Source organism: Silene latifolia, chromosome 7 (assembly GCF_048544455.1).
Source record: "Silene latifolia isolate original U9 population chromosome 7, ASM4854445v1, whole genome shotgun sequence".
Lineage (NCBI taxonomy): Eukaryota > Viridiplantae > Streptophyta > Magnoliopsida > Caryophyllales > Caryophyllaceae > Silene > Silene latifolia.
This window is the reverse complement of record NC_133532.1, coordinates 55,141,992-55,154,091: the sequence shown is the minus strand read 5'-3', so window position 1 is coordinate 55,154,091 and position 12,100 is coordinate 55,141,992. Positions and strand designations below refer to the sequence as shown.

Sequence of the window (12,100 nt, the reverse complement as noted above, 5' to 3'; positions counted from 1 at the left end):
GATCCTCCTTGAAAAACCTTCAAATAGAAAGTCTCCTCCAAGTAGCACCAAGAACTACCCAACAATATTAATAAGTATGAACTAGTAACTTATTAATATGTGCCCTTGATAATAATACTAGTAATATTACTAACTATTCTTAGTAATAATTGTATACTAGAGAAATGTTGTAGAGAGATGGAAGAGGTTTTTGTTCACATGCAAAATGAATGATTTTGTGTAAGTAAGGTGGAGTGAACAAATGACCAAATATATGGAGTGTAGAATTGGGAAAGGAAGTGGCGGGTGGGTTGGTGCTCTAGTGGACAATTTTTGTTTTATATTTTTATCTTACATCACATGCAAAATGTAGTATAAGACATATATTATGGTAGTATACAAAATAAGGTAAAAATGATTATGTGAGTAATCATCCATTACACATATTTTACACGGTCCACATGACCATATACGGGTCCATGTTGGTTTTTATATTTGTCGCACAAATCCGTGTAATTTTCATTTTAAACATCGTATCATGTTTAAATGCTTCCATAATAAATTCGTCCAATTCACTCCGTAAATATACGTGTACCACTACACATATTATTTACGTACTAATATTAATCACATTAATCAATTAGTACAATTTTAGTAAATTAACGATTAATTAACTAAAACCCGTCTCCCAAAACTTATTATTTAATTATCGCATAATTAAATAATAACTGCCGCTCCTCGAGTTCGCAACTCGAAATCTCTCTAATAATAATCCACTAACCTCTTAGTCTATAAATCAAGGGACTAAATGAATTGTATCTCACACAATTAATTAGTTATCAATTGGGGTTCGTTCCTTTAGGTGTGACCGAAAGGGGTCAGTTGATCACCGCCGTCTCACGACAATAACGTCAAACTCTAGTCAGCCAACCGTTATCGATTTACGTTAATCAACTGACGAGGATCAAATAATTAAATATCTGATGATATTCTATTAATGAGATTTATTATGTTAACGCACTATTGTGGAGGACACTAACTCCAACAATCTCCCACTTGTCCGACACAAGGTGTGCGCTACCAATTCTCTTGTCCGTTTTAATCTCCCACTCAATGCAAGGTGTCTTTCAGGTCGCACTTGCACATGAACACATCGCGAGTGGTTTTCTCGATCGGGAGTGTGACTACCTGACCGGAAAAATCTCTCACAGATTACTTCCGAGCGTGGCCACGCATTTGTAGTCATTAACTCCTCGAGTGGCCTTGAGATATAGTTACCCAACGTGGGTGGACAATTTCTGTATGCCCTATCTATCCTATTGCACAATCTGACTCACCATGACCTAGTAAATGCCCTTTTGGCCTCCTTTCACGGCACGACCTAGGACAAAAACCAAAGTCACTCGGAAAGCGCACTGCTCAGATAATAGTCTCCAGTCAAAAAAATCGACTCATTAGAACATCTTAGAGATCCCCGCCACGACCAGGCGTCTATAATAGAAATTAGGGACTCTCTAAATGGTCACTGTCCGGCAAAGTGTCACACACTCTGCCTATTTAATCGACCAGTCATCACATATGACCTTATGGTGTTGAACAACCATCAATCGACTCACAATCTAGTCACTCCGAGACGTCACCTCATTAAGTGACTAAGGACAAGATACAATGTTCATCTTATTCACTTGAATAGTGTTCAACATTGTCTCCACAACTTATTCAGATAAACAAGGTATTAAAATTTAGTCACACTAAATAAAAATTCATAAAAGAATTAATACGAAAACAATGAATGTGATTATCATATATATAATAAAAGATACACTATCCAATTATTACATATCCATAATCTAAAGAAAATCTGGTACTCGTCTCAATCCCATAGAGACGACATGACCATCATGCTTAGCCTTTGATAAAGGCTTGGTTAAAGGATCAGCAATGTTGTCATCTGTCCCAACCTTACAAATGTCAATTTCCTTCCTTTCCACATAATCTCTAATTACATGGTATTTCCTTTCAATGTGTCTAGATTTGTTACTAGACTTAGGCTCTTTGGCTTGAAAAATAGCTCCACTGTTATCACAATATAGAGTGATAGGATCTTTGGCGGAATGGACTACTCCTAGCCCCTCCATGAATTGCCTAATCCAAACAGCTTCCTTGGCAGCCTCAGACGCTGCAAGGTACTCAGCCTCTGTTGTAGAATCCGCAGTAACACTTTGCTTGAAGCTCTTCCAGCAAACAGCTCCTCCATTTAGCATAAACACGTAGCCGGATTGGGATTTCATGTCATCCCGATCGGTTTGGAAACTTGCGTCCGTGTAACCTCTTACACACAACTCAGTTTCTCCTCCAAACACTAAGAACGAATCCTTAGTTCTTCTCAAGTACTTAAGGATGTTCTTTACGGCTATCCAGTGACTCTCACCAGGCTTGGCTTGATATCGACTTGTCATGCTCAAGGCATACGCAACGTCGGGACGAGTGCAAATCATAGCATACATGATAGACCCAACAGCGGAAGCATAAGGGACGGTCTTCATGTGTTCAATTTCCTTAGGGGTAGAGGGAGACTGTGACTTGCTCAAAGTAATCCCTTGGCCCATAGGTAGAAATCCTCTCTTGGAGTCTTTCATATTGAACCGATCAAGAACTTTGTCAATATAAGCTTCTTGACTCAATGCTAGTATCCTCTTGGACCTATCTCTATAGATCCGGATACCTAAGATTCGTTGTGCTTCTCCCAAGTCCTTCATTTAGAAGTGTTTCCCTAGCCACTCCTTAACGGAAGTGAGCGATGGAATATCATTCCCAATGATCAATATGTCATCCACATATAGGACAAGGAATGCAACCTTACTCCCACTAAACTTCATGTATAAACACGGTTCTTCCACACTTCTAGTGAAACCGTATTGTTTAATGACATGATCAAAGCGATGATTCCAACTCCTAGATGCTTGCTTGAGACCATAAATGGACTTCTTGAGCTTACACACCTTCTTAGGGTTAGATGTATCTACAAAACCTTCGGGTTGTATCATGTACACCTCTTCTTCTAGAATCCCATTCAAGAAGGCGGTTTTGACATCCATTTGCCATATCTCATAATCATGAAATGCGGCAACCGCTAAGATTATCCTAATGGACCTTAGCATAGCGACTGGAGCAAAGGTTTCGTCATAGTGTAAACCATGAACTTGGGTGAAACCTTTTGCCACTAATCTAGCTTTGTAAACATCCACATGTTTATCCACGCCGAGTTTAATTTTGTATATCCATTTACACTGAAGAGGTCGCACTCCCTCAGGTAAATCCACCAAGTCCCATACTTGGTTCTCGTACATGGAATCCATTTCGGACCGCATGGCTTCTAGCCAAAGCGAGGAGTCGGGACTAGACATGGCCGATTTGTAGGTAGTTGGTTCATTACTCTCAAGAAGTAACAAAACACCATCCTCTTCGATGTTACCAAGGTAGCGATCAGGTGGATTAGAAATCCTACTTGACTTTCTAGGAACAATTACCGTTTCAGAGGAAGAGGGAATGCTTTCCTCCACGTTCTCCTCTACCTCATTCTCGGTTTGTGGCTCTCGAACTTCTTCAAGTTCAAATTTTCTCCCACTCTGTCTCCTAGAAATAAATTCCTTTTCTAGGAAGACAGCATCACGAGCCACAAACACTTTGTTCTCGTGTTTATTGTAGAAGTAATAGCCACGTGTTTCCCTTGGATATCCTACAAAAAGACATTTGTCAGACCTGGGTGCAAGCTTATTGTCGGACTTGATCTTAACGTACGCTTCGCAACCCCAAATACGCATGAATGACAAATGAGGGACTCTCCCTGTCCATATCTCATATGGAGTCTTATCGGCCGCTTTAGTCGGGCTTCGATTTAGTGAAAATACTGCAGACAAGAGGGCAAAACCCCAAAATGAACTAGGAAGCTCAGTTAGACTCATCATTGACCGAACCATATCAAGTAAAGTTCGGTTTCTCCTTTCAGCCACACCATTTAATTGCGGTGTGCCAGGAGGAGTCCATCGTGATACTATACCACAATCTTTTAGGTGTGAATCAAATTCAATATTTAGATACTCACCACCACGGTCGGACCGTAGAGTCTTTATCTTTTTATCCAATTGGTTCTCTACTTCCTTTTGAAACTCTTTGAACTTGTCAAAGGCTTCACTTTTGTTCTTTATTAAGTAGACATACCCATATCTACTTAAATCATCAGTAAAAGTAATGAAGTAGAGAAAACCTCCTCTAGCGGTGATGGTTAATGGTCCACACACATCCGTGTGTATGAGAGCCAAAACCTCACTAGCTCGTGTCCCTTTTTCCCGCAAAAGGTGCACGAGTCATCTTGCCTAAAAGGCAAGACTCGCATGTACCATAAGATTCGAAACCAAATGGTTTGAGCACTTTTGATGAAGCAAGTCTCTTAATGCGTCTTTCGTTTATGTGGCCTAAACGACAATGCCAAAGGTAGGATTCGTTTGGATCACCCTTTTTGAGCTTTTTAGTTTCCATATGATAAACGTCATTAACATCATTTAAAACATAAATGCCTCCAATTGAAATGGCCTTGCCATAAACCACATCATTTAAAGAAAAAGTACAACACTTGTCCTTAATCATAAAACAAAAGCCTTCCGCGTCTAACGCGGAAATGGAGATGATGTTCTTAGTTAAAGTTGGTACAAAATAACACTTATTTAAATACAACTCTAAACCACTAGCTAAAGTGAGCACATAGGTCCCTACGGCAACGGCGGCTACTCTAGCTCCATTGCCCATGCGGAGATCCACATCACCTTTTGCTAGTGCTTGCACGTCCCTTATACCCTGCAAATGGTTACAAAGGTGAGAGCCACATCCAGTATCAAGTACCCAAGTGGAAGTACAAGCATAATTAACGTCTATCACATAGAGAGAGGAAATCATACCAATAGGCGTCACACGCCCTTCCTTGAGATCCTCCAAGTATTTGGGACAACTCCTCCTATAATGCCCCTTCCCATTACAATGGAAACATTCGGCCTCGGAGAGCTTGACACTTTTTGCCTTGGGATTGCCATTCACAACGGCCTTCCCCTTTCCCTTGTCAATTTTCTTTGACGATTTCTTGAATTGGGAATTTTCTTTTCCCTTTCCTTTCTTGACTCCAAGAGACATGTTCTTTAACTTCATGGTTAAAACATCTCCCTTTTCACTCCCACTAGCCTCCATATCCCTCTCCGCTTGGGTGAGGAGTGTATGAATTTCATGGTAACTCTTATCCATGTCATTCATATTGTAGTTTACCCTAAAGTGGGCAAACTTGGTGGGGAGTGAGTGAAGGATACGATCCACCACAAGAGTCTTAGGAATCTTACACCCTAGACGCTCTAGGATGTCAACATATTCGACCATTTTAAGGACATGGGGACCAACCTTTTGGCCCCTCTCAAGCTTAGCTTCAAAGAAGCGTGCCGCCACATCGTATTGACGGACTTTTGGTGTTTGTGAAAACATAGTGATCATACGAGTGAATATCTCGTAAGCATTTAAAGAAATGCATGAAAGCTTGAGCTTTGGCGATATTGACCATATCAACACATTCTTGATATCATTCAACATCCTCACATAGTCATCATAGGCGGTTCGCACCGCCGATGAAGCTCTTGCACCGGGCTCGATAGGAGGAGCATCGGTCAAGTAAGTGAGCACATTGTCGGACAACGCGGCACTTTTGATGTTGGATTCCCATTCAAGAAAGTTACTACCGTCATCTTTTAAAATACATTTGTCCATTACGGACCTTAGCCATGAATCTTTGCCTAGTGAAGTAGTCGATGGAGTTGATGAAGTTGCCATTACGAATTAAAATGCTACAACAAAAAGGAAAAATTAACATTCATTGTTTTAAAAAATTACTTGTAAAAACATGTTTAGCAAGTTTTAGCATTTATATAATGACCTCCCACTAAATTATATAAATGATTCCAAGACCCAAATATTAAACAAAAATGAGCATCGCTTGGGCGAAACATCCCATAATTGCGTAAATTCGGTAAGTCACGTTGACTAATTCTACCTCTAGAACTCTTGGTCGACAAATTTCCTCAAATTCATCTACTAGCCCCGGAACACAAGACCGTCTTATATCCCGTTGAGTCCAACCAATTTTGGCGTGTGATAACCGCTTACCACCCTACTTACCCAAGGTAAAAAGAGAACACCCCGCTTGGGCGAGCGTGGCTCTAATGAACAAGAGATTCATAGGTGTTACTAATTGGTAAGGCTAATCTCAATTTTAGTTATGTGAGAGATCTTGTCAATTTAGTCATAAATTCCTTATAAGTGAATTAATTCGGTGAATGTAAATGACGTGAATTGACAACCGCGAAAATAAAATAAAATGCATGTTAGTGGCGATTTTGGCATGCGCGAAAATAAAACAAGCAAATATGCAAGCAGATGAATAAATCCTAGTATGGCCTCCTAGTTAATAAAAACTAGTCTATTACATTTTGGAAACCAACTCCTTGGTCCCTTGCCTCTTCATTGTGGGATTTGGAACACCTTCCAAAAATAGACTAAAATCTCGTTGTAATCCGTCTTTTGGAAACGCCGGTAAAATAACTATTACAAATGAATTACATAGCTATTCCTATTATACATTAATTAATAAAATAAATAAAACTATTAATTAATTACAAACCGACGATACGAGATCGTATTTAATTACAAACAAATCGATATTCCCATTCATTTCGGGTAATAACGATTAAAATTAACTAGGCCATACTAGGTACAAAAAGATAAATACTTTAAATAAATGACAATCATTCATTCAACTTAAATAAATATGCTTAAAATGCTGTAAATTATGATGCCAAAATCGCCCTACCTATCATTCATTGGTATCCATCTCGGTTTTGTGGATTTAATCGATTTTTAACATGTAAAAATCAATAATTAACTCTTAAATCTCATATAAGTCCAAACTAATAGTCCAAACTGTTTTGAACCTCAAAATTAGTCCTCACTAATTTTATGACAAATTATTAGTTTGGTTTGGTGATAATTTGCTAATTAAATCGGTAAAATCATAATATATAAGTAAAAATCCAAAATAATTGAAAAATTACCCAAACAATTGAAACAAAAATTTTTAGTATTCTGGAACACTCCCAAAAACACCAAAACGTCATAAAAATTGCCCAAAAATTTCGGATAAATTTTGTGAAGAAAAAGATCGATATTTATCGGTTTTTAACCACTAAAACCAATAAACATCAAAACAAAGTGAAAATACACATGCAAAATTACTTTTGACATTTAAATAATATTCTTAAATGTACATAAATTTATCATGGGCAGAATCCGAAAATTCGAAATTATGATTAATTAATTGGACTTTTATCGACTTTTTACTCAAAAAATCAATAAACATGCAAAAATTCGAACCAACCTTCAACCTTTTGCATAAAATTAGTAGAAAACATGCATGAACTACCATAAAAACGCCATGCACCGAATCAACATTTAACTAATTTTAGTCAATTTTTCACTAAAATGCGACATTTTGACTCGGTTTTCTACCAAAAATCATTAAAATTAGCAAAATTACTTGACAAATCACCAAAAAAATCCACAAACCTTTTGAGATCAGTAGGTATGCATGTCCCAAAAATTTCGTGCCAAAACCTCTTCTAACACAATTTTTGAGTTTTTACTAATTATCTCATAATTCATAAAAATGCTTAAAATCAACATGCAAATTACAAGCCTAAGCTCTGATACCACTTGAAAGATCATAGATCCATATTAGACTCTCTAATAAAATAAATTTATCTCATAAATTGTTGTTTATGTGATCTATGTAACATGCATGCTAATATGAAAGCATAAAAAACAAAGTATAAGGAAAAACAATTTCCTTACATTGAATATGAGGTAAAATGGGCACAAATTAGTTCTCCTTACTAATTTGTTCTTGAGCTAAAATAATGTGGATGATCCTCCTTGAAAAACCTTCAAATAGAAAGTCTCCTCCAAGTAGCACCCAAGAACTACCCAACAATATTAATAAGTATGAACTAGTAACTTATTAATATGTGCCCTTGATAATAATACTAGTAATATTACTAACTATTCTTAGTAATAATTGTATACTAGAGAAATGTTGTAGAGAGATGGAAGAGGTTTTTGTTCACATGCAAAATGAATGATTTTGTGTAAGTAAGGTGGAGTGAACAAATGACCAAATATATGGAGTGTAGAATTGGGAAAGGAAGTGGCGGGTGGGTTGGTGCTCTAGTGGACAATTTTTGTTTTATATTTTTATCTTACATCACATGCAAAATGTAGTATAAGACATATATTATGGTAGTATACAAAATAAGGTAAAAATGATTATGTGAGTAATCATCCATTACACTTATTTTTACGGTCCACATGACCATATACGGGTCCATGTTGGTTTTTATATTTGTCGCACAAATCCGTGTAATTTTCATTTTAAACATCGTATCATGTTTAAATGCTTCCATAATAAATTCGTCCAATTCACTCCGTAAATATACGTGTACCACTACACATATTATTTACGTACTAATATTAATCACATTAATCAATTAGTACAATTTTAGTAAATTAACAGTTAATTAACTAAAACCCGTTTCCCAAAACTTATTATTTAATTATCGCATAATTAAATAATAACTGCCGCTCCTCGAGTTCGCAACTCGAAATCTCTCTAATAATAATCCACTAACCTCTTAGTCTATAAATCAAGGGACTAAATGAATTGTATCTCATACAATTAATTAGTTATCAATTGGGGTTCGTTCCTTTAGGTGTGACCGAAAGGGGTCAGTTGATCACCGCCGTCTCACGACAATAACGTCAAACTCTAGTCAGCCAACCGTTATCGATTTACGTTAATCAACTGACGAGGATCAAATAATTAAATATCTGATGATATTCTATTAATGAGATTTATTATGTTAACGCACTATTGTGGAGGACACTAACTCCAACAGTTCTCAAGATGGATATTGTTACCTTGAGCTAGGAGATGTTCTTCCAAGAGCTTTAGCCTCTTCTCAGTTTCATTCAGGGGTGGAGTATTATGTCCTCCGGCTTTCTTATTTTCCAGGGCGTCGATACGGGTCTCGACGCGATCTAGGGTGACCTTAAGAGCGGTGAGCAGGCTGGCTAGCTGATCAGTCGTGACATCTCTGTTGTTATCATTGTTATTGTTGTTGACAGACGAAGTTGAAGACGGGGCCATGGCTCTGAGGCAGAAAAATGGCTCACATTACAACTCAATCCGACACGGTTTAAAGACTGAACGCAGACAACACGAAGGACAAGACAAAGGTCAGACTCAACAAGACGAGAGTGACCGTGTATGGTTCCTCGGTGCTGACTCGATTTATGACGTGACGGTGTTGACCGAACTTTTAACACGAGTCCAACATAACAGCGCGATGCCATTGGACGGGTCTCGTGGTGAGACAACTCATAAGTAAAGACCCATAAGTGCGTTTGCTTTGACCCGATGGACACGAGGCGGAATTGGAATGGTGGACTGAAATTTTCGAAAATAGAAATTTTCAAAAAGATTCATTTGTCGTTTTGTGGACGGCTTCCGAAGATAGAGATCTCCGCAAGTCGGTCAGTTGAAAGGGTTGTCTTAAGTTTATTTGCAAAAGACGGTTTTGAGTTTGACTCGGCTCAGAAAACGGTGTATTGCCTCCCAAGACGGTTTTTGAAATTCAAACTTGTATGTTTTGAAAATCGAGTTTGAAATATTCGAAGAGGTCTCGGGGACGGTGCATGGTCCTCGGGATCTCGAAAGTGTCTCGAGAAAAGGGTGTGTGCTTTCCTCGGGTTTTGAAAGAGCCATTGTCGGCGCGAAACGGGTTAAAATTCGTGTCTAGACGTGGCGATTATAACGGCGTAAAAAGGTGATTGAAATGGTTGTAAAAAACCGAGTTTGAAAATCGTCATTACGACGGCCTAGAAAGGCGTGTTAAAATGGTTATAAAAACCGGGTTTAAAAATTGTCATTATGACGGCCTAGAAAGGCATGTTAAAATGGTTATAAAAACCGGGTTTGAAAATCGTCATTACGACGGCCTAGAAAGGCGTGTTGAAATGGTTATAAAAATCGAGTTTGAAAATCGTCATTACGACGGCCTAGAAAGGCGTGTTTAAATGGTTATAAAAACCGGGTTTGAAAATCGTCATTACGACGGCCTAGAAAGGCGTGTTTAAATGGTTATAAAAACCGGGTTTGAAAATCGTCATTATGACGGCCTAGAAAGGCGTGTCGAAATGGTTATAAAAACCGGGTTTGAAAATCGCCATTACGACGGCCTAGAAAGGCATGTTGAAATGGTTATAAAAACCGGGTTTGAAAATCGTCATTACGACGGCCTAGAAAGGCGTGTTGAAATGGTTATAAAAACCGGGTTTGATAATCGTCATTACGACGGCCTAGAAAGGCGTGCCACGGTCGGCAAAAGACCGAGGTTTGAAATGGCCATTATAACGGCACAAAAAAGTGTTTTTGAAAGTGTGAAAATGACACGGAAGGACTTATGATCAAGTAGCACATAAGCACTCACAGTTCATTTAATTATGCATTATGCTGACACGGGTTTTGGCTTAGAAGGGTGGGTTACACACCAAGCAATCAAACCCCGATTTGCGATAGGGATACCAATCCAAACAAAATGTGTAAGGAGGGTGCCCTAGCCTCGTGCTCGAAAGTGATGAAAGCTCTTTGACGAAACAGAAATGTGTAATGTCAACGGTATGCTTGACTCAATCGGGATTCGAAACTCGGGGAAGAGAAAACTCAGGCCGACGAGACGAGCCAATTGGTCGATAAGGGTTAGGTTGTGGGCCCGGACAAGGAACCCGACCGTGATCGTAATATCAATTAATGCATTCCAACCAAGACCTCGTTCGAGTCTCACCGTCTAGGGATCACAAAGACGTAAGTGTCCTAGTTTTCCCCAGTGGAGTCGCCAATCTGTGGACATCGGCCCACCTGCGAGCCCACTTCGATCCGTGGACATGCAGCGGTCTTTTGAAAACCACGCTCGGCGACGTAAAAATGCTTTCGACCGGATCATTTTAGGTCGGTCGGTTTCGTCTCGGTAAGGGTCTCGAAACGATTAGAGATGTTCGGAGTCGCCAACAAGCATTTGTGGGATGCTTGGAACCCGTTCGAATCCACATTTTCTACCTCGGTCAAACGAAGCACAAAGCAGGGTTTGACATAGGTACTGAAGATAAGGAATCGTCCCTCTTTAACATCCTATCTCTAGAATGACTCTCGTACGCCCTGGATAAGGTCGTCCACTATCCAAAGTTTCTGAGTAAGAGGTGAAGGTACGTATTGGGAAGCTCTTTAATCAGACACCCAATCCCGCCCGCGGTAGCGGCTTCTACTTATCGATCTTGGTTGGTTGAATGCAAAAGTTGATAAAACAGTTTAAATGCATGAATGCCCATCCAATAATTTAAACATAACATGCGAGAGCTTTCTAAGTCGGTTGATTTAATCCAAGTATCAAGTATAAGATGTGGAGTTGGATTTAAGGTTGATTTGCATGCAAGACGGAAATTAAACATCCATTTACCAAATTAGGTTTATGGTGCATAACGTGATCCATTTTTCTTAGTAAGGTATTTTACAAATATGATTTTAAATGAGCAAATAGTCATCTAATCCGTCCTATATCCGGGCTAACCGGAGTCGGGGTCGTCCTAGACTAATGCTGGAAAGGGAACAGGCCCTGTACCAGGCGGCTACATGAGGCGCGAGCCAGCCGGCGGTGTAAGGGGACCTCCCCTGGTTTTGGAAATGAGAAATGAAGAGCCTATTTAGGTGCGGGTCAACCAATGGTTGTATGCCGTGTCCTTACCGTTTGGAAAACGTTGTAAAACGTGTTGAAAAGGGGTATTTGAACCCGATTTGGTTTGAAAGAGTCGTTTAGACAGCATTTGTTGATTTGAGGAACGAGACTCTAATAATCATCATTATTTTGATAATATTCGGTGTCGGGTTCGACTTAACGAGCTTGACATGAATAGTTTTGAAAATAAT

At 39.0% G+C, this 12,100-nt stretch overlaps 1 protein-coding gene across 1 annotated transcript; it reads right to left on the bottom strand.

The window, feature by feature from the left end:
• Positions 1-4,540: 4,540 nt before the first annotated feature.
• Positions 4,541-8,216, bottom strand: LOC141591090 (uncharacterized). The gene is made up of 3 exons (XM_074411530.1): positions 7,918-8,216; positions 4,935-5,858; positions 4,541-4,833 (listed from the first exon to the last, which is right to left on the bottom strand). Exons 2-3 carry the CDS (start codon positions 5,842-5,844, stop codon positions 4,799-4,801), a joined length of 945 nt encoding a protein of 314 aa, XP_074267631.1. The 5' UTR covers positions 5,845-5,858; positions 7,918-8,216; the 3' UTR covers positions 4,541-4,798.
• Between the last annotated feature and the right edge of the window lie 3,884 nt (positions 8,217-12,100).

What these genes read in the sequence shown, in the direction of transcription:
- LOC141591090 (XM_074411530.1), bottom strand. Translation starts at nt 5,844, where the DNA reads ATGGCAACTTCATCAACTCCATCGACTACTTCACTAGGCAAAGATTCA. An exon ending in AGGGCGTGTGACGCCTATTG is followed by an intron (nt 4,834 to 4,934) that starts GTATGATTTCCT and finishes AACCATTTGCAG; the next exon opens with GGTATAAGGGACGTGCAAGC.